The following is a 27757-nucleotide window of genomic DNA, read 5'->3' as shown; positions in this document are numbered from 1 at the left end:
TCTTTGTCAAGATGCAGTAGGATTTTACCCAGTAAATTCAGGGTCGATTATTATCAACCCTGAATTTTTGGAAGCTCAGCACCTCCGGTCCCATAAAAACGTACCCTCTGTACTTATGATCACTTCAAGAACAGACGAGGAAGAACGAGAAGGAGAAGAAGGAAGATTTTACGGACATCGGGCTGCCACTATTGTGTACCCTAATTATCCTGAGTATTTAGTGAATCTCCCTATCATGCAACCTTTTGATAATGTGGATTTCGTAAGCTCATGTTATGGCATTGTGTGTGCTTCTGAGAGTTTTCACTGTCGTAGTTATTTACTTTTGATTTTGTGTACTGTGGTGCTGTATGACTACAAGAAGAAAGAGACTGAACATATCAGACTTCCATCCCAAAGCTTCCCTGTAAAAGTTCTCAAGCACACAGAGAGCTTAATTTGCGTAGAAGATTGAAGATTTGAGAGCTGAATTCGATACCAATTGCTATCAGTAACACTTGTTTATTTATGCTTGCTTGACTGCTTCCAAGTATTTGTTTTAGTTCCTTTTCGAATTGTAACATGGTCTCCTTTTATTTATCTAGTACTGCTTTTGTTTGTTTATAAATGTGATTATACTTGTTTTAATGTGATTCATTCATTTGTTCTCTTGCAGGTAACTATTACCTCTCTCTCTCTCTCTCTCTCTCTCTCTCTCTCTCTCCCTCTCCCTCGCTCCCTCCCTCTCTCGCTCCGTCTCTCGCTCTCTCCCTCCCTCTCTCTCTCTCGCTCTCTCCCCCTCTCTCCCTCTCTCTCGCCCTCTCTCCCTCTCTCCCTCTCTCTCTCGCCCTCTCTCCCTCTCTCCCTCCCTCTCTCTCTCTCTCTCTCTCTCTCTCTCTCTCAATCAATCAATCAATCAACACTTGTTACATTTGAATTGTGTCTGTAATTTGTTAACTACATCTGGATAGCAGATATTTTTCATAAAATGCAAGACTGTTTGACTTTGACATGCTACATTCGAGTTACCACTTGTAATTTTACAATACAACTCTCTCTCGCTCTCGCTCTCTCAAGTTACCACTTATTCGAGTTACCACTTGTAATTTTACAATACAAAGTTTACTTATAAGTTCAACTAATCTTCTTTTACAGATCGAGAAATATGCATTTCACATTCAAAAGACTTTGTGATCGATGAGGATGACATAATTTATAGAGATTATACTGATATCCGGATAGCTGTTGGTACACCAATGGTCAGTTACTGATGGAAGTAAATCTAGTTGTTATGTAGATGGTGATGGATCAAGGAAAGCGTAAATGATGGTGCCTTCCTTCGGTATATACTAACTGCAATATGCCGGATAATGTAGCAGTTTAAAAGTCATGTTTTGTTTTTCTTGTTGTATACTACTTCCCATGTTTTCTTTTATGCGTCGTTTGACTTTCTTTTATACGTCATTTGACTTTCTTGCACACAATTCTAAGTCCTTTAAACGCATAGATAAAATAATATTTTTTAAAATTTTCTTTTTCTAAATTAAAGTTTTAGTTATATATTTTTATTCATAAAAAGAAAAAATTAAAAAATATTATTCTAACTATGCGGTCAAAGTATTTAGAAGTGTGTGCACAAAAGTCAAACGTCATATAATAAAAAACAGAGGGTGTAAAATCTTTTGGATTGATTTGGTAATGATAATTAATGTTTTTATATTGGTTTTGTTATAATAATTAATGTTTTAGTTATTTAAGTATGATAGACTTGTTAATTTTTGTTTTTAGCATTTTTTGGTATATATATTCTTAGATCAGGTAAATATATAATGACATTAGTTTGTATAACCGTATATAATGTCTAAAATGCCTATTTACATCAAAAACCTTTTATAAAATCGATGTAAAAAGCCTATTCTCTACACCCACAAATACATCAGTTTTAAAAGTAACCAAACATCAGTTTATAGCTGATGTTTATAAAAGAGACATCGTTTAAAACCGATGTCTATGTACATATTAGACATTGGTGTTTTTAAGCAACTGATGTCTGAATTGACTTTTGACGGCAGTATTGGATGGACGTGAATACCAAAGAACTGATGTCTGGGGTGACATTTCACATCGGTTTTAGACCGATATCAAAAAAAATATGTTTTTCTCTAATATTGGACGGCAGTATTGACACCTGTGTTGCCAATCAGCTTGTTATGAGTACTGGGTACTGGCCAATTTCTAAACTTTCAAAGAAAGTTGTTACTTCAGGTTAAACATACGTTTGATTCTTCAATATCAACCTCAACTTAACTTTTAACTCAGTTTGGGAAAAAAACATACCAATTATTTACAATTTTTTGAATTAAAATTTAATATTAAAAAAATCTGATTGAGAAACGGATTCGAATATCAAGATTTTATCCGTTGAACTCGGATTCCAATTTAAACTAAGATATTTTTGTTTAAATATATTTGAATTTGAAAGCGGATTATGATAAAGATTAATATTTCTGGATTGTGATTAGAAAAATATCAGCTTGAAAACCCTATATAAGGATATAATTTTTATCATAATTTGTATCCTGCAAACTTCTATATCATAATTTTTATACAAGTACATTCAATAGCTAATATGTATAATGATTCTTTAATATTAACTATTGTATGTGTTCTTTTTAAGTAGCTAATATGTTTTGGAGTAATGTTCTGCAATCTGAACCAACAGAAAGATATAGAGAATTAGGATGACTTTATGTTATTATGATATAGTTTCTAAGTGCATGTTTCATTTCATAACCCAGAATTACTTTTAATGCTCATATATATTAAATCAAACTTGCAATGAAGTTCTGGAAAAAACACTTTCTGTTTGGACATTATAACGTCAAGGAACATAATACAAATATGATAATAACGTCAAGAAATAATAAAAGAAAGAATATAATATAAGTATGATAATAACGTCAACGAATAGTATGATATGATTAAAGAACTATGACAATAAAGTTTTGTTAATTATCATACTATTCATTGACGTTATTATCATACTTGTATTGTATTCTTTCTCTTATTAAGCTAAAAAATACTTTAGTTTTTGGACATATCTTATAAGTTACAGTAATATCTGAAGTAAACGAAAATCGAATTTAATACATGGAACAACATAATATAAAGCCTTAAACACTCAGTTTTATAATTTTATGCTTTCAGAATCTACAGTTATATGTTGCTTACTCCTTAGATAAACAACGACGGGCCAATGATCTTGTACTCGATAAATTAAATAAAATTGAAGAGCACCTGTGAGTTGTAAACTTCTGCTACCGCACTAGCTTCATTTTCATTCAATCATATGTATAAGCCGGGGTTCAATGGTAAGCTTGCAAGCTTATGCTAGGGAGCTTATTTCTGATCAAAATAAATATTTTTTATATTTCCATAAATAAATTGTTGGCATTGCAAACAGTGTCTACTATAGCTTTCTCAACCAAAATTACAAATTACATTTACCGGGAATACAAGGAATGCACAATGAAGCCCTTTCTACACTGGCTTAGAGTGAGGGACTCGAATATAGCTGATGCTCATGTCACTTTTCTATGCCCTCCAAATGCCCAAATCTGTGATTGCAAAGGAGTTGTAGGATGTCATATTAGGATCGATTTCTTCATATAATCACATATTAAATAAAACAACAATGTAGCATATGCAATCATTACTGAGTACAATTTATATGTGGTAGAACTGAAACTAATTATCTCGATGTAAGATTTCTGCATGTTTCAAAGGGGAAACCAAGCTAAATTGAATCCATCCTCTATACATGATATTTAAATTTGTTGAAACTATTTTTCCGTCTTAATCAACCATTATTTGCTTCAAGGAAATTTTGATTTTTGACTGATAGTTTCGTTCTATAGTAGAAATTTAGAATTCAAGTGCAGACGCTACTCATATTATAATATTTGATTCATGAATTTATCATAGAATTTTTAAAAAATGTTGCATGAGCCTAAATAATCGAGTCTGCTCACAAATTGTTCACGAGCCTATAAACAAGCTTGCTTGCAGGCTTTTGAGTGGAGCTTTGACGTCCTCAAGCTCAGCACGTTAGTAAATTGTGTTGCTTGGATAGTTTTTGAAGAACCGAAGCGGGCCAAACTTTTATCGAGCTCATGCCGAACCACATGAGTGACAGGCGTCATTTACAGCCTTAGATGTGAGGTACATATTTTTTCGGACTTCTTTTAATTTGTACTCTTTATCTAACAAAACTCAGTATTATCCTCACATGCAAATTTAAGTATGTACCATTGCTTTGCTTTTGATGATTTATAAGTTACAAATTATCCGTTTTGACATGCAACTGAACTAACAAAATAGAAATAATTCATTCTAAAGAAAAAACTACTTGTAAGATATAAGCCAAGCAAGTCTTTGGAAACGCACAAAAACTTCTAATTCTAATATTTTAGCCAAGGAAGCCCTATGAGTTTTAACTAACCTTTAGGTTCGAATCCCAACTTCCGGTGCATAAAGCGCTCCCATCAGCAGACAAGCCCAAACAGCTGATCCGGCCCTCGTGCGAGTTGTGGAGAGAGCCTAAGTTCAAAACCACCTACCATACAAAAACTGAATAAGATAGCAGCCTACCACAATCATCAGACCATAAAAACTGGGCATACATAGACACACACGAATATTTACAACAAAAAAAAAAGGAAACAGCAGTGAGAAGGTGCGATTCCAAATTATCAATCCACAGCATTTTGTTTTTAATTTTACATATTTCAACTGCAATCCAGCTACCATGTTCTTAATATTAACTTTTCTGCTTAGACTTCATCTACTTATATACCTGTGCCAACAAAGTATCCCATACGTAACAATCGCCATTGGCGTAACCCGCAAAGAGAAGTCGGCCTGATACGGAGAAAGCAATTGAAGTTACTTGTGCAAAATCGGAATCTGAATTTGGCTGATTATATACTTGGAGTTGATGACCCGTTCTAATGTCAAATAATCTGCAAGTTCCATCTTCTGAACCGGTTCCAAACCTGTTGCCATCTGGAAAATACTTTACAGAACTAACATCACCCTCGTGCCCATAAAATGTACGGACTGCTCGACTTGCAACACGAGTATCCCACAGGCGCGCAGTTGCGTCACAAGAACCAGAAACGAACAATCTTGAGTTTGACCCGTTGATAGAAACGCTGAGGAACATAATACATTAGTAAGAAAGTCAAAGGATTTAAGATGTGTCATACACAGTCCCGATGCTTTTACAAAATGCATCTATACATCTAAAAGAGCTATTAATTTTGAATAGACATCTGACTGCATAGACTAAAATTAACACTTTTGTAACATGACACAAGAGGTGAAGTCCTGGTATAATGCCTATCACCATTATTACCAAAAAGAGGTTAGACCTACTGGCTATTTGAGCAAATTTCATTTCAACTAAGCCAGCACCTTCAACTAGATTGGACAGTGAGCAATGGATGAAACTGTTACAAATGTCAATATCTGACTTTATCTCACTATAAAGTTCAGTGATATATTATTATTACCTAGGATAAAATAGTATTGAACTAACACCTATGAAGATCCTTGAACTTGCCACATGCAAACCTCTTTGGTATATGCCATTTCTGGTCTAGGGAACTAAGATACGATCACCTAGTTTATTACTAAGATAATATTAAACTAACAATTTAAACGCGAGGAGTGAGAATAACATTATAGACTGTAATAGGAATGCCATCATTGGAGCCAAAATTTGGCCCGGATACGACTGAGATTTGAAAGAACCTCTTGGAAATAATAAGATTATACCTAACATGGACAAGTTCAAAATATTTCAATGAATGAATAACTAACAGAAATTGCTTTCCATACTACTCATTACATATGATACTATAAGCAAAAAAAGGGTTTTACTACTATCTCTGTCGTTATGAACAAATTGAAAAACCAGAGTTGAAAGCTTTAGCTAGCACGTTGAAATACAGGGAACGCACCTCAATACATCAGCAGTGTGCCCAGATTGAAATTCACCACCAAAAACTGAAGTTCTCAGGCCTGTGGTAATGTCCCATAAAATGCATGTATGATCCCCTGAACTTGTTATTAGGTGAGTATCTTCATCTGGAACATACTGACATGAAGATACATATCCCTTATGACCACTTAGCATTCTTGATACCGGCACATTCCCATCCTTGTCCATGGAAGAATTTAGGTTAAAGATGGAGCAAATGCTATCAAGGCCACCACATGCAACAGATTGCCCACTAGGAGAGAAGGCACACGTCATGACCCACGGACAGGGCAACTTAATGGCATGAGTTTTCTGGCTGGTGAGAGCATTCCAAACTATCAACCTCCCATCTTGAGAGGCACTGACGATACGATTCTTTTCGGGTGTCCAGTCTAATGAGTACACCTGAATAATCATTCATTTATAAAACCTTATTCCTTACACAAATTCAAACCTTGTCTTTTTTAGAGAAAAAAAGTATGAATTCCAAATTTACTTGAAAATAGTAAATAAAAAAAACAGCCTAATCAATAATGTTCTACTTTGTTGTAAAGGTATAAAATCGGGTGGAAATTGAACACTTTTTGAAATACAGTACGGAAAATATACATAATTTCCATTCCGTACACATTCCCTCATATAAACGTAAACTAGAATTCAATCATACTACCAGATTTGAGAATGAATGATCACTCTTACTCTCAAACCATTTAACTCAAAAACTCCATCCTACTATGCACTCGTGTGTGCAAAGCATTTTAATAGCAATTAACTATTAGATAGGAAAAAATTACACAACATCACGACAATTATTCAATTCAACGTCAAAAATAGAACTGCATCAGCGCGAATTAATAAAATCACACACAACACAACAATTACAAACTATAGGAGATAACCTTTACGATTCAATTATACTAGCAATCGAAACTACATGTACAAAAACATACATAAACAGCCTAAAATTAAAGAACAGATATATCGAAATCGAGGCAGGAATAAAAATAACCTTGCCAGAGTGTCCTTGCAGAGTCCTGCAACAAACTAGATCCGTCGGTGTAAATGTAACAGGGAGCTTGTTTTGTGCCCTGGAATATCCTGCAACTGAAATTGAACAAGTAGATATCTAATTAAGCACCGCAAATAACAAAAACAATTTAAATTGTTAACTAAACTGAAAGAGAGAGAGAGAGAGAGAGAGAGAGAGAGAGAGAGAGCGAGAGAGAGAGAGAGAGAGAGAGAGAGAGAGAGAGAGATGAGACCATCAGTGTCGAGGAGGAGTAAGCGCTTCTGGTTTAATTGTTGACGGAGTGAATTGACGGTTTGTGTAGCTGCTAAGTGTCGTTCTTTCAGCTCCGTTACTGACATTTCTTATACTTTTTTATTTTTATTAGGACTTGTGTGTGTGTTGAGAGTGTTTCGAAGATTATTGGAGACTTTAATTGATAATCGGAGAGACACGAGAGAGAGAGAGAGAGAGATGACTTTGGGAAAGAGTGTTCAGAGATTAGAGAGAGAGAGAGAGATGACTTTGGGAAAGAGTGTTCAGAGATTAGAGAGAGAGAGACGGTGACGTGTGTTGACATTTAAAAATGTAGGAGAAGTATTATTATAATTACTGTTGTAATATCCTAGCTATAAAAGAACAACCGGAGAGCTACTAAATTTAACAGAAGGAGGTAAGAAGCTGAGCATAGAAAGAAAGCTCGGGTGCATCTTTCTTCATTACCGAGTGTGGCTATTTATAGCCAATGTGAATTTGCAAGAAGCCGAGAACATTAAATGCATACACAAATTCTACTCCTATAAATCATAGCCCTACTATTTGATTCATTGACCACATGCATGGCAATCACTATATTATAACACTCCCCTTTGATTGTCATGATAGTGTGGATCATCAATTGTCTCGTTAAAACCTTGTCAAAGAAAAACCCAGTGGGATAAAAACTTTAACGAAGGAAAAAGAGTACAATCTCCCCTTGGAAGAAAAAAACATCAATCACTGGAGTTTTGTTGCAGCATATTCTTGAGTCGACGCATTCCAATGTTATGTCGCAGCTTTGCAAAGGTTGAATTTGGTAATGATTTTGTGAATAAATCTGCAAGGTTGTCACATGATTGAATTTGTTGTACATCAATTTCTCCATTCTTTTGAAGCTCATGAGTATAGAAGAATTTTGGTGAAATGTGCTTCGTCCTGTCTCCTTTGATGTATCCCTCTTTGAGTTGATCAATGCATGCAGTGTTATCCTCAAACATAACAGTAGGACTTCTCGTGATGTCCGGCAATCCACATGATTCTTGAATGTTCTTGATAATAGATCGCAACCAAACACATTCTCTACTGGCTTCGTGAATTGCAATTAGCTCTGAGTGATTTGTTGAGGTTGCCACTGTAGTTTGCTTCGTGGATTTCCATGAAATGGTTGTACCGCAATATGTGAATACATATCCAGTTTGTGATTTTCCAAAATGAGGATCTGACAGATATCCAGCGTCTGCATATCCAATCAACTGAGATGTCGAGTTCTCTGGAAAGAATAACCCAAAATCAACGGTTCCACGAAGATAACGAAATATATGCTTGATCCCATTCCAATGTCTGGCCATCGGAGCAGAGCTAAATCTAGCCAATAAATTGACAGCAAAAGCAATATCTGGCCTTGTATTATTCGCAAGATACATAAGTGCACCAATTGCTCCAAGATATGGGATTTCAGGACCAAGAACTTTTTCATCATCTTCTCGTGGTCGAAATGGATCTTTATCTGGTTCTAAAGATCTAACCACCATTGGAGTAGTCAACGGATGAGATTTATCCATGTAAAATCTGCTCAAAACCTTTTCTGTATATGTAGATTGGTGGAGGAAAATTCCTGATGACAAGTGCTCGACTTGTATACCAAGACAATATTTTGTCTTCCCAAGATCTTTCATTTCAAACTCTGTCTTTAGATATATGACAGCTTCATCAACCTCTGTAGCTGTTCCTACAAGGTTTAAATCATCCACATATACAGCAATAATCACAAAACCAAATTGTGATTTTTTGATAAAAACACATGGACAAATTTGATTACTAATATACTCATTCTTTTGTAAATAACGACTAAGTCTGTTATACCACATACGACCAGATTGTTTCAATCCATACAATGATCGTTGAAGTTTAATGGAGTATATATGACGAGGTTTCTTGAACTCATCCATTTTTAATCCTTCTGGGATTTTCATAAAAATATCACTATCAAGTGATCCATATAGGTATGCAGTAACAACGTCCATAAGACGTGTTTCTAATTTTTCTTTAGATGCCATACCTAATATAAAACGAAAAGTAATTCCATCCATTACTGGCGAGTATGTCTCATGATAATCAATGCCAGGCCTTTGAGAAAACCCTTGTGCTACAAGTCGGGCTTTATATCTCACAATTTCATTCTTTTCATTTCTTTTTCTTATGAATACCCATTTATTCCCAACAGGGTTCACACCGATTGGTGTTTGGACAACAGGTCCAAATACTTCTCTTTTGCGCAATGAATTTAATTCTGTTTGAATTGCGTCTTTCCATTTTAGCCAGTCTTTTCTTTGACGGCATTCATCCACACTTTGTGGTTCAGGATCAGAATTTATGTCGACATCCAATGCCGCTGAATACACAAATACATCATCGATTATGGCTTTACTTCGATCCCATAATTTCATATCATGCACATAATTTATTGAAATTTCATGATTGTTTAATCCCGAATCTTCAGGGACGGGAATCTCTTCAGGAGATAATACCACTTCGGGGGTATTTGCTTCTTCTGGAGCATGTGCCACTTCAGGGGCAATTTTCTTTGTCTTTCTTTTTCTTGGTGCAACATCTTTCGCACTGACCGGTCTACCACGCTTCAGGCGTGGCTTTGAATCTGTAACCAATTCATTTGTACTTGATTTTTGAATTGGTATATCTACTCTAGCTGGAGTATTTACTGCAGGTATATGAGATTTAATTACATTTCTAGAATCGTTAAATGCGTCAGGCATTTGGTTTGCGATATTTTGCATATGTATGATTCTTTTAACTTCAAGTTCGCATTTACCGGTACGTGGATCTAGAAAATGTAACCCCGATGCATTCCATGTTATGTCAGGATTAACCTTATTCACATGTTTATCTCCCCCTAAGGGAGGAAACAAAGATTCGTCAAAATGACAATCTGTGTATCGTGCAGTAAATAAGTCTCCAGTTAGTGGTTCAAGATATCTAATTATAGATGTTGAATCAAAACCAACATAGATACCTATTCTTCTTTGAGCTCCCATCTTCGATCTCTGTGGTGGAGCAATCGGTACATATATAGCACTTCCGAAGATTTTGAAATGAGAAATATTAGGGATTTGACCAAGTACCATCTATAGTGGAGAATGTTGATTATAGGCAGTTGGTCTAATCCTTATAAGATTAGCAGCATGAAGTATTGCATGACCCCAAATAGATGTAGGTAATTTGACTTTCAATAACAACGGTCTTGCAATAAGTTGAAGTCTTTTGATAAAGGACTCGGCTAACCCATTTTGTGTATGTACATGAGGAACTGGGTGCTCAACTGAAATTCCTACAGACATGCAATAGTCAACAAAGGTTGCAGATGTGAACTCACCGGCATTATCTAAACGAATTGACTTAATACAATGGTCTGGGAATTGAGCTCGCAACTTGATTATCTGGGCAAGTAATTTTGCAAAAGCATCATTACGAGTTGAGAGAAGACAAACATGAGACCATCTAGTTGAGGCATCTATTAGTACCATGAAGTACCTAAATGGACCAGATGATGGGTGGATCGGTCCACATATGTCACCCTGTATCCTTTCTAGAAAACTTGGACTTTCAAGCTTAACTTTAGTAGGAGATGGCCGAGTAATCAATTTTCCTAAAGAACATGCCGAACATGGAAGGTCATTTTTAGAAAGAACTTTAAGATCTCTAAGAGGATGTCCGGTAGAATTCTCTATAATACGACGCATCATAGAGACTCCAGGATGACCTAATCTTTCATGCCAAAGGGTAAATGATTTTGGATCTATGAGTTTGGAAGCAATGACATTGTGTGACTCAATGGTTCTGATTTTCATCATATATAATCCTGAGGAAAGTGACTGAAACTTTTCTAAGATTTTCTTGTTGCTAGAATTAGCAGAAGTAATAAGGAGATATTCTTTACCAGCCTCAGAAGTGGTTTCGATGTGAAAATTGTTAAATCTGATATCCTTAAAACTAAGAAGATTTCTAGTGGACTTACTAGAAAATAATGCATTTGGAATATGTATGTGTGTATAATTAGGTAAGACGAAACTAGCTTTTCCAAAACCTTCGATTATATTAGATACGCCAGAAATCGTTCCAACTTGAGCTTCAGTTTTGGTTATATGGGTAAAGTATTTTTTATTTTGTAGAATCGTATGAGTTGTACCACAATCAGCAATGCATATATCTTCAGAATCCATTCTGTATATAATTAAGAAACATGATTTATTTGATAAGAACATAACACATTACATAGATAAAATAAAGCACACAGTACGCACTAGTAACTATAGTAATTCAGACCATTAATGCTCATTCCTCCGGTTACTAATAATTTTATGAAAACTAATCCTCAGCCTCCCACATGGGAGTTTCGTTAGTCTCATTAGGACCATTAACGCTTATTCCCCCGGTTGATATTATAAGAGAATCATCTAAGTTGTTGGCGAAATTGGTTTCCACCATTTTCCCTTTTGATCTTTTAGATGACTGATATAAATCAACAAGATGTTGTGGGATATAACAATTACGTGACCAATGCCCTTCCATTCCACACTTGTGACATAAATTGTTAGTTTTCCCTCCTTGTGGTGCCTTTCTTTTGCTCTGTGTTTCAGGTTGCCACTTCTGGTGACCAAAGCTATAATAAGGACGAAAATGCCCACGACCACGGCCTCGTCCACGGTAGCGACCATGGCCTCGTCCACCTCTATGCCCTTTTCCACGTACATTCTGCTGGAATGTCGTGTTATTTACTTCTGGTAAAGGGGCAGATCCCGTTGGACGGGATTGATGATTCTTAATCACCAATTCATGATTCTGCTCGGCAACAAGGAGGGTTGAAAGGAGATCCCCAAACTTGGTAAACTTGCGCTCCCTGTACATCTCGGCTAAGTTGATATTATTGGGATGAAAAGTGGATAATGTTTTGTCGATCTTTCTTTTCTCAGTAACAATCTCACCACACATAATGAGCCTAGAACTTATTTTGAATAGTGCTGAGCTATATGCCCGAACACTCTTAAAATCTTGAACCCTTAGATTAGCCCAATCATTTTCAGCTGCAGGTAGATAAACTAGTTTCTGATGATCGAACCTATCCTTTAGATTTTCCCATAAAATAAAGGGATCCTCGACTTCTAGGTACTCAGATTTTAGATCTTCATGCATGTGGTGTCGAAGGAAAATAATAGAGGTAAAATTTTCTTCAATTGTGGATGTGTTTTCTGCCTTTATTGTGTTGCCTAATTTCTTTGAACCCAAATGCAACTTTACATCTTGTACCCACGATAGATAATTCTCCCCAGAAATGTCCAATGCAACGAACGACAAGTTTGTAAGATTTGTCATTTTAATCTGAATTTAACACCAAAATTATTAACTTAAATTTTCAATATAAATATTACATACAATCCTACTGAATCTGGTGCGTTAACAAGTAAGCAATAATAAATGTGTACATCATTATTATCATCGATATTATAAATAGATCTATATATAAAATGACAAATGGATTTTCACCCGCCATACGGACGTCTGCGTATACAGGTTATCTCCAACCAATAATATATTTAAGTGGAAAATCCTGCATAAGTTAGTTAGGCACAAAAGAATTATTATCCGATAGGCAGGCAATTTATAAATCAAGGTTCCCACTATATTTCGGTATTACCCAAAATTATATGGTACCGTAAATAGGCGGTGCTTCGGCCATATGTAGTTAAAATATTAGTAGAGGGTGTAACCACGTCTACTCATATATATGTATATTTAAATAAAATTATACCTTCTCAGTTCCGGCAGGGCTTCGTGCTGATAACGTGTTGTAATATCCTAGCTATAAAAGAACAACCGGAGAACAACTAAATTTAACAGAAGGAGGTAAGAAGCTGAGCATAGAAAGAAAGCTCGGGTGCATCTTTCTTCATTACCGAGTGTGGCTATTTATAGCCAATGTGAATTTGCAAGAAGCCAAGAACATTAAATGCATACACAAATTCTACTCCTATAAATCATAGCCCTACTATTTGATTCATTGACCACATGCATGGCAATCACTATATTATAACAATTACTAAATATTTTTTAAAAAAGTTTATATCTCTGCCATTAAAAATTACATGTAAATGTAGGAGAATTATTATTATAAGTACATAATTTATTTAAAAAAATTATATCTCTGCCATTAAAAATTATAAGTTCCCTAAATAAGTATTTAGGAGCATTTTTTCTCGAACTTTAAATATCATTTTATATTTTATCCATTTATTGCAATAACTAATACGGAAAAAATAAAATAAGTCTAATTTCAGAAATTGCTAGTAGTTTTAACTTTATCAAAAACTAAATAACTATTAAGATCAAATATTTTCCAAAAAACTTTCATTTGAAACGTAAAAACTAAGATACAAAAAACCATTATATTCATTAACTTTACGACATTGGTTTATCGAATGGTTGCAAATTTATATGTAAAAGGATAATAGAATAACAAGTACTCGAAAAGATAATCAGTTAGTTTTTTTAAATGAGATGAATATACCCTCCTCTTCTCTCCTCTCCTAGGGTTTGTTTATTTTCAAGTAAATCAAGGGGCTTCCACTGGTTTTTTCCGGTGGAAAGCCCCAACCCTTCATTCTCTTTTGTCCTTATTAATTTCCCTTCAATAAAACCCAATTTTTTGGGTGTTTGTGTGTCTCTCCTTTTGGAGTGTGTGTTTTGTCTCTCCTTTTGGAGTGTTTTGTTATGTTTTTGTTTAATTATAATTGGGTTTATTTCGTATTGAATCGGTTGAGAACGAGTTTATTGATATTCTTGGTGGTCTGCAAAGCCTGCGTCGAATCTGGAGCGGTGTTAATTATTGCAAGAGCTCACCTTTCACAACCAAAGATTGTTCATCTTTCACGTGTCTACACTTTCGGCATGTCTATAGCTGGTATCCGACATGTAGATAGCTGGGGTGTTTTCGGCATGTCTATAGCCGGTGTCCGGCAAGTAGATAGCTGTGGTGTCGTTTTTCCAATCTCAGTGATTGGTGTTTTTGAACATTGGGCTAACAATGGTTTTTATGTGATATGGTCAATTGCGATGTTGCTATTTTCAGAGATGTTGGCACAATTTGGATTGCTCGGGATGTCTTTTATTTCGTTTTTAATTTCAAGAATTTTTAAATTCTATGTGTTAAACGATCAGGAAACAAATCATCTAATTGTTTTTAGTATGATATTTGTTTTACCACCTGGTTGTATCGACAGTTGGGGGTTTGTCCCGACTGTATTATATTGAAGTTAATGAAAGTTTTCTGCATTTGTCAAAAAAAAAGAATAACAAGTACTCCATGCGTCGTTTTGATTTCTTATCAAAAGGATTGGATACGGAATTTATAAAAAATATGTATAAAGTGGTGAAAAAGAGAAAGAAAAGTGTGTGAAGTGGTGGGGCCTATTAATTTTTAATGTATAAAGGGAGATAGTGGGGTAAAAGTAGTGTGAAAAGAGAAGAAAAATAGGAAAATGGTAGGACGTATTGACTATTTTTGATAAGTTTTAAAATGTAAAGAAATGAATAGGATATCTCTAAAAGGAAAATGTAAAAAATTAAAAAGGACGGTGGGAGTAGAAATTTTGAACGACAATGTCAATGATAGAATAAATTATCAATGTTTATTACGAGCATCTACCTCTTAAGAATTTAGCAAATAAGATTTATGAATTATAAAATATTTATATTCAGAATTGGTGATAAATCGAAAAGCATTCACACTATTTTCATACATATGGCAAGAAAACTTGGTGATAATGTCTTATAATATCAAGCTATCAACAGTTCAACATTAGTAGTCAGATAATGATCGCAATAGTTTATCAAAGCCGCCGGAGACGACAGCAGGAGTCAAAAGGATATATAAAACTTCGATGATTATTCTAATGGATGCTTCCTTATTTTATATCAAACAAACATATCATAATAGTAATTCAACATAAACAGGTAGCAATAGGTGCAAATTTCAATATATGCAAGTGTTCGTCCGAAAAGGAATCAACTCCAAAATTTCTGATCACGATCATCGCAACAAACCGTAACTGATTCAACCCAAACTTCCGACCACATTCCAAAGACAATCTATGCTAACATCATGTAGATTCTTATAACAATTTTGTAAAACATGACAATCAAATCAACACAATCGTTATTCATTCAACATGACAAGGGGGGTAAATAGGCGACAGGAAAACCATATTCGACCATTTCAAGCAAATCCAAAGGGGAAAGGAAAAAATGAAAGAATAAAAATGGAAGATGGAAGATGGAAAAGGCCACCCACATTAACCGCCAGAGTGCGATACAGGAGTCGTTACAAACTGGCCATCCTTATATGCATGGACAAACTGCTGCGGTAAAGCATGCTCCCCCTGTAACAAATGCACGGTTTAAATACCAAACAAATTTCACAAGTAATTGTCGAAGAGCAACAACCAGATTTCGCCTAAAGGAAATAAGATACATGGTGAACTCAAATTTAAAGCAGGAATATTGCCATATAGGCATAGGAGGCGTCTGGAGAACTATTAACCACTATAATAAAGCTTGCAGATGTGCTTTCTCGGGGCCATTTTGCAGGAATGGAGCAATGTTGGTAGCAATTCAGCACTGTACTATTAATGAAGAAAGAAAAGAAAAGACCTGCCAAGTGGTTAGCTTTTGCCTCCCATTACTACTTACTAGTGCCCATCTCAAACAGTCAAGTTTTCTATTTTGAAATAATTTCAGTGTCCTGATGTTCTACCAACTCGAACCAGTGTTTCAAATTCCATAATTCGTTTTATCAAACTTTCTGGTTCACAAACTACCTATCAAAGTTTCCCTTAGCTAACAATATTTTTTTAGATCCTCTCTGCAAGTCGAGGTTGCTTTATTACAAAACAAAGGGTCTTGGGCGTATAATAGTACGATTAGGCATCTGATTTCAGAATTAGCGATTGTGATTTTCATAATACAAGAATGAAATAGGAAGATATGCAATCAACCCCAGAGTCCCAGACATTCTTAACCAACATCTAAATATTTTGGTTTTAGCAACTGGGACCTTTCCCTTTGTCAACAACAAAAGCATGAATGCAAAGACCCTACTGCCAGAGATCAAGACAGGCTCGACCAAAAATCTACTTTTAATAACATTTACAGTCATGAAACACTAAAAATAACACTCTTTCTTATACAGCTTACAACTAGATCATTAGTACGAAAGCATCTCACTGTTTTACACTTTTACTAGATTTCACTCGTGTTTTGTACTTCGTAATACCAAGTAATTTGAACAATTTTAAAATAATAACTGAAAAGATATAAAATATGTTAACAGGAACCTTAACTGAGAGTTGAGACCCTTGTAACCTTACACAACATATTTTATATATTCCTCATTGTGGCTCTTAAGCCCATCACTAAATGTTTGTCATAGCATTCTCTTTGTCGAGGAGATACTTGGCTAAGATGCCAATACTGTAACATGATTAATAATAGAAAGACAAAAAAGGACAAGAAAAAATACCCAGTCATCTCCAGCGTCAACACCAGGAACCAATACATTAATCTCACTTGACTTGGCTGTCGTTATAGAAGCACCCAAAGAATCTTTGCTCAGATATAATTGGCATCCTCCTGTATTGTCTACTGAAATTGTAGGTGCTGAACCCTAAATTTCGACCAACAATTGAAGAAAGGTTTTAGTACATAATGCTGCGGCTAATCCAATATACTCTGACTACTTGAACTTTTAAAGCATCATGTGACCGTATATCAATTGAAAAAGTCTGCATTACAATGCAATACAAAATTTCGGCAACCAACATTCATCATTCCACATGCAGCAAATAATAGTAACACTAGCAAGAGGAGATACCTGGCATTGCACCTCAACACCACTGCAGTTAACAATCTCACAAGCAGCCACTACATCCTGTTACAAAATTGTCACAAAAAGTGAGCCTTTATATTAACAATAAAGCTACAAATTTTCAGAGATAAACTGCACTGACCTTGAATACAACCCCCATCTTAGTGCACTTGTCTATGGTTATGTTGTTTACTTTTCCTGCATTTTGTCACCAGTAAAGGTAAGCTCATCAAGATACCTTAAAACAGCAACTAAGCGGACAATTTGAGAACAGAATTTTTTCATGTGATAAGATAACTAGACCTTGTATCTGAAGAACAGAGTCTTTACATCCAAATATATATACGGTTTGCTTTGCGTCACAGTCATCAATTACTAAATTCTTCTTACCAATCTGGTACTCAACAACCCACCTGCAAATTATGCAGCGTGAATCACCACACCATGAACCTTCATATAATTTACAAGCCAAATTCTAACATTGATACAGTACTCACTTACGACCCATTTGGAGCTCTAACTTTGGAGGTGCAGTTTTGGAGAACGACGACGACGTAGTTCCACGGCTGCTTTTTTCACTAGCAGCAACAACACCAGCTCTATCTGCACGGTTCTTTGTCTTCATATCATCTGTTACCTTCCTTAATCCTGAAAAGCAAAAAATTAGATTTTTAAAATATTAAAAAAAAAGTGTACTAGCAAATAGTAACTATTAATACAACAGAAAGAGGAGTACCAGAAGTAACAGGCGTCCCAGAACTGATTTCTTGAAAAACAGCTGACATCCCCACCTTTGGTCGAGATGAAGAAGGCTGGGGAGTTTCGGAAGTGAAGAGAGAAGCTGGGGGAGGAGGCGGAGGAGCAGGAGCTTTAGATGTAGGAGCTTTTGGTGGAGCACTAGCAACTATCTTTCCTGTGGCACTCCAAACAGGACCTAAAGGATAGTGTGCCTTCACATAATCCCTCAAACCCGGTACATAGAGCTCCTTCAAAGCTTTCGCCCATTCCACATGGTTTGGGTCTTTATTTCTGTACTCAACAAGAACCTTAAACAATGCAATACAGAAATACTGGCATTAACCACCTGATTAACTTGTAAAATGAGCATTGTTAAGTATTAACTATATATGACCATACAGTTGGGAGATATACTATAGTAAAAATCACTTGCTTGTTAATTCCACAAAAAGATGAAGTGCGGAAGGTAAAAAATAAGGTCGCTGATTGCTTGTTGTTTCCAAAACAACAAGCTGTATTTAATTGAGATTCTAATTTGGAGTAGACTTAAAAAGAATCTCTCCTAATCTATGATTACATGAGTATGCGAATTCATCATTTGTTAATCATGTACGAACAGCATTTTTTCTCAAGAAGCAGACATTTTTAATTGTTACTAAAACCATTTTCACAAATATATAAAGAGTTAATCGGCAGGAACAAATAATAGGTGGAAAATCATGAGCCTCGGCATAAATTCTGCACCTTGTTGTTATAAAATTCGGCCATTTGCCAACTTTCTTCCACATGCGCAATAGGCATGCTCATGCCTACAAAAAGGAGAGAAGCATAATGCAAAAGGAAGAGAAAATTACAAATTAGTTACAGCCTGAACATAATTGTCCTTTTCTCACCGCAATCTTTCCCTGTGTATGCTATCCATGCAAGTGCCGATATAGTGTCAGCAACACTCTTCAAGTGATTAAAGGAATCTGATCGCCTCCCTTCTGTCATTGCATTTGCTTTTATTATCACTTCATTTAATGGTTTGAGGAATTCAACCAATCCCGCCATGTCAGGTTTCTGCACCAGGCAATATGATCATATAAAAACGTGAACATCATCCAAAAATGTGCCATGCAGCCAAAAAAATTTAAACACATTTATCACAAGGGTTTCTAATACAGCCAAAATCGAATAAGCATCCTAAATAAAAACCGTTAAGAATTTTGCTTTTCACCACATTAGGTGGCAACTCTCCCTACTACAATTGAGTGGATGGATTATCATTAATTTTAATTTTATCTTTTTTAAAAATATCATAAACCTTCAAAACATTCCAAGTATTTTTTTTGTAGACTTCACAAAAACAATCTCTTTGGTCGCAGACGTAAACATACTCATTAATTTTAACCTTGATAAAGATGGTAACAGATTAACATAAATAAACGACAAACTCCCATATATTTTAACTCTAGTAATATAATACTACAAAAACAGATTGATTATCCATACCATCTTTTGCATATTAACGCCTTTTGGTTGTTTGAATAAACGTTAGCTTTAAAAACATTCATAAATATTCGAAAAGATATAGAAGTTTTATTATACTTCACGGAAATGATATTTCCGGTGGCAAATGTAAAGGAGATTAAATGTTTCTATGCATTTCACCCTTCAGAACCCTTCACAAAGGGAGACCCTTTTTCCGAGTGGGATAGGTCGGTTTGATTTCAATTTTATAGAAAAAATATTCATCTTCCTTTAAAATGATTAAAATAAATATTAAACTTCCCTAAAAATGTGGACTATGATCCAATAAAATTTCCTACAACAAAGATTATATACAAATAATCATAACATATTATATACAATCTCTCTATCTATCTATCTATCTATCTATCCACATGAGTCATTTCACTTGCAAACATTACAAATAACCATATCATATCAGCAATCTCTCTCTCTCTCTCTCTCTCTCTCTTCACAGGTCATTTCACTTGCAAACATTAGAAATAACTATATCATATCAACAATCTCTCCCCCCTTCTCTCTCTCTCTCTTAAAAAGTCATTTCACTTGCAAACATTAGAAATAACCATATTATATCAACAATCTCTCTATCCCCCCTCTCTCTAAGTGAAATTTGCAAACATTAGGAATAACTATATCATTTAATAATCTCTCCCTCAACATTAGTCATTTCATTTTCAAACATTACAAATTACAATATCATATCAACAACCTCTCTCTATCTCTACAAACATTACAAATAACCATAGCATATCAACAATCTCTCAATCTCTCTCTCCGCAAGTCATTTAACTTACAAACACTATAACTAACCCAGCCGTACTCTACAAACTCCTTATAAATTAAAATTCCAACACAAATACTTCTATTCATAACTTAATTCAACTCGAATCAAACAAACAAACAAACAAACACATACAAAAACAAAAACAAAATAACCTGAGATTGCTTAATTTTCACCAAAAGCTCCTTCTGAACACAAAAAGCTTGTTCTAGAACCTTCGTAACATCCTCAACTTGTCCTCCAATCTTCTTAGCACCACTCATAACCCTACCTACATACTGCTCCATAAACTCCTCAAACGCAATCACCGACGGATCAACCGCCTCCGCCGCCGCATCTCCGCCTCCTCCGCCAGAACCACCGGCGAGCAACTCCAGCCGCGCCACCGCCGACTCCAATCTCTGTACCAGCTTCTCGTCCATCATATCGAACACAGTGCTTCTCTCTCTAAAATCTCTCTCTCTCTAGAAAAACAGTAGATCTGGTGTGTAAATGTATAGATATAAGCTTTGTAACATGAAATGGAGAGATGCGCTGGTGCTTGGTTTGTATACACCGAAAGGTATCACCCGCATAACATAAAAACCGCTTTTTGAGCGTTTTGTCGGATAAATTATTATTATTTCCAGTCTATTCTATATATCAGTCCAACGACAATTTTTGACACTTTTTTTTTCCTTTTTATGTACGTTTTCGTTTTCGTTTTCGTTTTCGTTTATGAACAGTATCGAAATATAATTTCGGAGTAAATAGGTTATAGGAGGGGATAAAGTTTTTTATTTAAGATATATGAAATATTAGGACAATATTAATTTCTCAAATTATTAGATTTATGAAATATTACTTTTTGATTTCTTTTACTATGTCAATAATGTGAAATATTATGACTTTTTAACATTTAAAAAAGATTGAAAATTTATCTGCAGCATGATATTTGGATTTTGTTATTATTATTTTAGTCAATAATTTTATATGGGATAATTTCGATGCCGAAAACTAAAGAAAGAATGCTCAAAATACATCAATTTCCAGCTTCAAGTGCCCAAAATACCCACTGGCGGGAAAATTGCTCAAAATACCCCTAATACGCATGTTACAAATGCGTATTCTATTTTTTAAAAAAACTAAAAAAAATGACATGCGTGCGTATTCTCTGAGTGAATACGCAATGCCACGTGCGTATTCTTTGTAGTTTTTTTAAAAAATAGAATGCGCCGGTAATGCGTATTTAGCGTCTATTTTGGGAGGTTTTCCCGGTGACTATTTTGGGCAAATCTCCCCTGGTGGCTATTTTGGTTTTTCACCCCGACAGGCAAAAATATCATACATAGATGAAATTGAGCTCTAAATTGTTTTGAATAAAATTATGTTAACCAGAATTATTCAAAATTCATCATGTCCATCTATACTTGGCTGAATCAGAGAGCTCAATTTTGTGTGGATAATACAATTAAACACAAATGTTCATTTGCATTTTGCAACTGTGCGGACTGAAAATTAGTTTTACATATAAATTTTAATTTAATTTAGAAAGAGTAAAGACTACCTCTTTCTCACTGAATATCATAAATTGGGGAACGGGGACTCGACACTTATTTTAACAAGAAAATCGTCGATTAAACTTTGCAGTCTGCACCAGTGCGATGTTAGAAAATTTCTTTGAATATTTTTGGCAGTGTGGCATTGCCATTCAACTGTCTTAGGCCAGGCCCATCATATAGAATAGAATACACTTTACTGTTGGTAGCTGCAGGCCCAGCATATAGTCACCAACTCACTGTACTAAACAGGCCCATCATACAAAATACTCTTTAATTTTGCCGGTGACTTGTGAGGTCCAGCATGGAGGTCACCAACTTCCTGTACTAATTGATAATCCCAAATCACCCGGGCCTTCTCCTTGTCGGGCCCGGACTCAAACTCCTTTTGGACGGAAACGGCGGCGACATGCGGTGTAACTGTAGGGTGGGAACCTACAAAACAGAACCGGAGGGGGTGGCGTCCTCGCGGCACCTCCGGCGTGAGGATGAGAAAGAGTTTTAAGGAAAAGAGGGGTAAAACGGAAATTATGCGAGTATATTTATGTTGTCTACGTGTGTGTATGCAAGTATAGGTGAGAGTAACCTTCCTTCTGTTCTACCTTTTATAGGCCTCCTACTAGGGTTTCGGGGTTTGTATCTTTTAATCTGGACCGTAGGTTTGCCGGCATCTGGACGTCTAGGATGCGTCAGAGTACTATCAGATCCGGCCAGATCCGGACCGTAAAAACGTTCTGGATCCCGGGTGCCTGGACGATGGTGATGTTGCCACGTGTACCGGGCCATTCAAGGTTAAAGTTAAATACTCTCTCAGCTCTTGTAATTGGACCCTGAACTTTGTTGTTGGGCCTATATTATTATAGGCTATCACTAATATTCTTTTAGTTTTTTATCTAAGCATTAAGTTTTACTACGAACAAAGCGATGGTAATCTGCTTGAGCTCTTGTACTCCTTGCGGTAGGTCAGGAGTTTGTCTAGCAATTTGTCTAGCAAGTGTGTAACCAATTAGCAAAAAAAAAAAGTTCTACTTTTATTATGTATGAAATAAATTTAAAAGTCAAGCGCAGCCATGCTAGAGGTGACAGATTGAATGCACTGGCAATCTGACATCAAGCCATCAACATACATGGGTCATACTGATACAGAAGAGGTGCACAAGCACAATCCTGCTATAATTATGAACAGATCGCGCAAAGAAAAGAATTGTACACTATGAATGAAGGGGGAGGGTCCTTGGCAACGGTTTGTCAGGGAGCCCTTATACAACAAAGTGATTGTTGCTGCAGGCTGCAGAAGTGGAATAAGTTGCAAGTTGCTGCAACAGAGCATGCCTAGTACCTAGACTCTCTAACGGAATCATTTCGATCCTTTTTTCCTTGTTTTATCAGTATCTTCGTCCTCAAGGTGAACTCGAATACATGTTTTAATTATCAACCGAAAGAAAGAAGACCATACCACTTGAGCACAAATAATACTCGATGTAAGCACCAGTAACTAGTTAAGGTCTAAATTTCATTACATTCACAGTGATCCAGATAACATCAAAGACGGAGTATAGTTGTAACAAGTATTTACAAGGCGCCATTAGATGAACGCGTTCATCAAACTATGTATGTTGAGCGGGAATGTTTTATATTCTACTGTTTAATTGGATTGAAATATGGATGAGCCGAATTATGTACACTACAAAAACTTGTTTACCTTGCTTACACTAGTATCTTCATCGCCATTCTGACATCTGTTCATAACCTTATAATTATTACTTGGAGTTTGATGAATCTTATACTGCATCAGTGGTGAATCTTATACTGCATCAGTGGTGCGTGAATTGAGTGGAGCTGACTCTCTAGTTGAACGATGTTCCTGTGGATACAAAAGAAAATCTGTCAGAGGAGTTTATAATAAATAAGACATGCTTATGATCGCGGCAATTTATCAATGTTCATAAGAAAAGTATATTCACCAGAAACCGAAACTGAAGTTTTCCATATAACAAATAATCTTTCGTCATCAAACTAAGCAATTTGGTTGCATTTTTACTGGGATTGCCTCAGATACAATTATCTATGGCCTTGGGAGATTCTTATGTACAACATGCGTTTAGAAACTATATTAATCAAAGCAATGAGAAGTGGGGCTTACACTACGGAAAGGATATTCATCTGCCTCTAGCATATGAACGATCTGCCCCATCTTTGGACGTTTATGAGGATCCAAATCTATACAGCGGAGACAAACCAGCAATGCGCGCTTTAAAGATCTGGGAGGAGGCTGTACTTCAATAAGACTATCCACTAACTCCTCTCCACGACGACTTGCTACCATTCCTTTAAACCAGTCAACCAAGTTCATCTGAAATTAAGCAAAAAATAGATGAATTGAAGAGATAGATTGGGCAATCAAAACTTAAAAGGGGGAGAGAACGAAGTAGAAAAGATTTTTTTTACCTCTCCAGGTGCTCTAGAATAATCAACAGGGCTCCTTCCTGTAATTATTTCCATTAGCAGAACTCCAAAACTATACACATCACTCGCTTCATTAAGCATACCCGTACTTGCATAATCAGGGGAGACATATCTGCAACACAATGCAATAATTGAAACTCAAATAAAAAAAGACTTCTTCCTTGAACAACCTCAATGAAAATATATAACAAGATGTCAAATTTGGAACAAACCCAAATGTGCCCATCACTCGTGTAGTCACGTAGCTTTTCTCAGAACCTAACAATTTGGCAAGTCCAAAGTCTGATACTTTCGCATTCCAATTTCTATCCAGAAGAATGTTGCTGGACTTTACATCACGATGCACAACTTTAGGTTCTAGTCCTTCGTGCAAATAGGCCAGACTGCAATCAAATTAAGGAATAATTCATTAAGGAAGAATTAGTTTTATAGTCTAAAACTCCCACAACTCATGTCCAAAATCCAATGTTTACACGTTAGCCACAAAGATATGCCAATGGATTACCCAAAAGATAGCACAAAAGGCCGTTTTGAAATCAAAATACTACATCTTCGAGGTTTTAAAATAGTGCAGCAATACAGAAATATATTTTTAAGAAAGTAACCATAAAATCCGCACCCTTTAGCAGTTCCGATAGCTATTTTAATTCTGATCTCCCAGCTTAAAGGACTGATAGGGCCTATATCACCGTGTAGCCACTGCTCCAGATTGCCATTATTGACGAACTCATAAACAAGCAGTCTGGAAGGAGAATCCGTGTTTAGTTGATTTAGAAACTACAAATGCAGTTGATTAAACAATAAAATGATTCCGATATTGAAGGGAAAAGTACCTCTGAGCACCTTCAGCACAATATCCGATAAGACCCACAAGGTTCTTGTGTCTAACTTTTCCAATTGCTTCAACTTCCACCTTGAACTCCCTCTCTGCCTGGCCCCTACCAACAAAAATCTAAATGAAGCCACTAACCGTAACACTTCAAGCATTAACACTCCGATGTAAAACATAGATAAGAAAAAGAACATGATTTTAATGCAACTTTGCTAAATTAATACTCATACAGTGCAAAGGTACAACGAGTCTGTTTAACATTCAAAGCGTGGTCTCTACGCATTTTAACATCAGTTTATCAAATTCAATTTTGTATTTAGATCGACATGATTGTCTCAAGAAATAAATTAATCACTCTCGAGATTTTTGTCTTTCTTGGTTCTTATGCCAATTCACCATATAGAATAAAGGTCCAGAGTTTTAACATGCCAAAGATTTAACATGCCAAAGATGAGAGAGATATAACAATGCAAGTCAAGAAAGTAAAAGTGCATGACCTGAGGAAAAGCTAATATGAGATCATGTTGAGCATAAGAGGAAGCACAAAAGCATGTAGAAGATAATGTGAATTAACATAAAGTAAAGAACAACCTGCATTTCGAAAAATTGAACAAACACATGGATAAAGAAGAAAGTAATAGGCTGCTCATTTTATCTCCCCTTCTCTGATGGAAAGTTAAAGAAGATAAAATCACCGGCACAAACAACATAATCGAGATCTAATTAGCTTTCATAGAACCAACAAAAACAGTATTGCAGACCTGTTCAAACGCAAAATTACGAATCATACTAACATGGAAAATGCCAGGGGTATCAAATTGGTTCTCATAATACGATAAATATAAGGAAATGTTCCAACGATTAATGCAAACCCTTTTAGCCTCCAAAATGACTACAAATCAGCAATCATTTTAGTGCTATTCATCAGTTAAAGTACTACAAATCACACATTCAATAGCCCAATTAATAGTAATTAGTGACATAAGAAAATAAAGAACAGTTTGCATTTTTAAATTTTAAACTCACATACACAAAAGAAGACAGTAACAATCAAAGTAGTGCCCAAATTCAACACACAAATGATATAGAAATATGTTCTACATGCCCAAAAAATCAAACATTGTTCATTCTTTTTTCAATCTCATCTCAAATGTTAAAGAAAACAAACCAAACCACGCGCACAAATAACATAAATCCAGATCTAAGAAGCTTCACAAGAGCATAGAAAGCACAGTTGCAGACACATTCAAACAGCATTTATAAAACGTAGTACTGAGACACTTGTTAAGATTTTAGGAAAATCGGTAACTTAACAATGCAGATATTCTCAATTTCGATTTCTCGTTACTCTGAAATCTCAATATTCTCGTAATTTATCATGAACACGAATCTAAATTAACAAAATAAAAAGAATGAAAAGAACTCACTTGTTACTGTAAACATAGCAAAAGTCTCAATTTCGACTCTCTGCTACCCTCAATATTCTCGTAACTTATCGTAAACACGAATCTTAAGTAAAACCGTAAAAAAATGAAAAACTCACTTGTTATTGAGGAGATTTTTAACAGCAACAACAGAGCCATCAAGCAAAACACCTCGATAAACAATCCCATAGCCACCTTCTCCGATCACATTCCCCGATGCAAATCCATTAGTAGCCATTTCAAGCTCTTTCAAACTATACCACCTTCCCCACCCTACATCAATCCCTTCAAAATTACCCCCCTGATCACTTTTATTACTGCTGTAACTTTCTTTTTTACCCTCAACACAAACCACTTTCTCAACTTCCTCATTATGGTTTTGCTTGATTTCAATGACTTGTTGTTTTACAGGTGAGGAGGTTGAGATGTTGGTTATGCGAATACGGCGGCGTTTTGATTTCATGCAGAGGAAGAAAATGATGAAGATGGTGAGGAGAAGAGCGAGTGTGAGGAGAATTATGGCGTAGAGTTTGAGGTTTAAGATTGGTGTTGTTGAGTTGAGTGAGAATCTTGATGAGGTCTTGTCGCCGGAGGTGTTTCCGGTGACCGCCATTTTTTCCGGTGTGAGTGGGAGAGCTTGTGAGTTGTGAGAGTGCATGCAAGTGAGATATGTCTCAACTGAAACAAGAGTCAAACGTATGTGTAGTGTTATGTACCCATTTTAATTGTCACATTTGAACCGGGCAAATTCACTAAAATAAATTTGACCGAAATTTAATAATATTTTATAAATAAATAAAAAAAAATTATATTACCGGAAAGTAGATTTAATCTATTTTAATATATAATTTTTAGTTTTCCAAAATAATATATGAGTAATGTTTAATCTTGGTCAAAAAATAATTAATTTGATTTCTATAAAAGAAAATATGATAAGTAAAATGGAATAGAGGGAATATTACTGTTGTACCCGTCATTAATAGTATTTACAAAAGATTGAAAAGTATTATTATTTGATAAAGGAATTTATGTTGTGACATGATAGGTTAATGGTTTACATGAGTTGTGATGTACTTAAGTGATTTATTAAGTTAAAAAAAATTATTTGTTTGTAAAAAATATATTTATACATATGTATATTGGTTTTGTTATTATAAAGAAATACACAAAGAATTTGAACAAAAATTCTAATTTGAATAAATAATTAATTGGCTAAAAATTATTAGGTTGTTTCTAAGAATGG

The 27757-nt window shown here is 35.4% G+C and overlaps 4 protein-coding genes across 5 annotated transcripts; all 4 read right to left on the bottom strand.

The window, feature by feature from the left end:
- Positions 1-3221: 3221 nt before the first annotated feature.
- Positions 3222-7581, bottom strand: LOC141686645 (guanine nucleotide-binding protein subunit beta-1). 2 transcript variants are annotated; one of them, XR_012560760.1, is made up of 7 exons: positions 7285-7581; positions 7032-7126; positions 6003-6427; positions 4835-5192; positions 4481-4594; positions 3487-3596; positions 3222-3384 (listed from the first exon to the last, which is right to left on the bottom strand). XR_012560760.1 is itself a non-coding variant. In XM_074491686.1 (6 exons), exons 1-6 carry the CDS (start codon positions 7388-7390, stop codon positions 3561-3563), a joined length of 1134 nt encoding a protein of 377 aa, XP_074347787.1. In that variant the 5' UTR covers positions 7391-7581; the 3' UTR covers positions 3391-3560. The 2 variants fall into 2 exon arrangements, 1 of the variants encoding a protein (XP_074347787.1); XM_074491686.1 differs by lacking the exon at positions 3222-3384 and having other exon boundaries at positions 3391-3596.
- A 4088-nt stretch (positions 7582-11669) lies between these two features.
- LOC141683775 (uncharacterized) lies at positions 11670-12674 on the bottom strand. The gene has a single exon (XM_074488535.1). It carries the CDS (start codon positions 12672-12674, stop codon positions 11670-11672), a length of 1005 nt encoding a protein of 334 aa, XP_074344636.1.
- A 2632-nt stretch (positions 12675-15306) lies between these two features.
- LOC141684115 (cyclase-associated protein 1-like) lies at positions 15307-20869 on the bottom strand. The gene is made up of 10 exons (XM_074488954.1): positions 20410-20869; positions 18852-19020; positions 18703-18767; positions 17957-18266; positions 17718-17868; positions 17524-17633; positions 17363-17418; positions 17227-17283; positions 16876-17019; positions 15307-15736 (listed from the first exon to the last, which is right to left on the bottom strand). The coding sequence occupies exons 1-10, from the start codon at positions 20677-20679 to the stop codon at positions 15650-15652; spliced, it is 1419 nt and encodes a 472-aa protein (XP_074345055.1). The 5' UTR covers positions 20680-20869; the 3' UTR covers positions 15307-15649.
- Positions 20870-22919: 2050 nt separating this feature from the next.
- Positions 22920-27192, bottom strand: LOC141687319 (putative receptor-like serine/threonine-protein kinase At4g34500). The gene is made up of 7 exons (XM_074492554.1): positions 26634-27192; positions 25092-25196; positions 24878-25000; positions 24471-24641; positions 24241-24370; positions 23936-24145; positions 22920-23656 (listed from the first exon to the last, which is right to left on the bottom strand). The coding sequence occupies exons 1-7, from the start codon at positions 27170-27172 to the stop codon at positions 23597-23599; spliced, it is 1338 nt and encodes a 445-aa protein (XP_074348655.1). The 5' UTR covers positions 27173-27192; the 3' UTR covers positions 22920-23596.
- Positions 27193-27757: the final 565 nt, after the last annotated feature.

This window comes from Apium graveolens, chromosome 9 (genome assembly GCF_009905375.1).
Source record: "Apium graveolens cultivar Ventura chromosome 9, ASM990537v1, whole genome shotgun sequence".
Classification (NCBI taxonomy): Eukaryota; Viridiplantae; Streptophyta; class Magnoliopsida; order Apiales; family Apiaceae; genus Apium; species Apium graveolens.
Note: the sequence above shows the minus strand (reverse complement) of the source record. Positions and strands in the feature narration are given on the sequence as shown.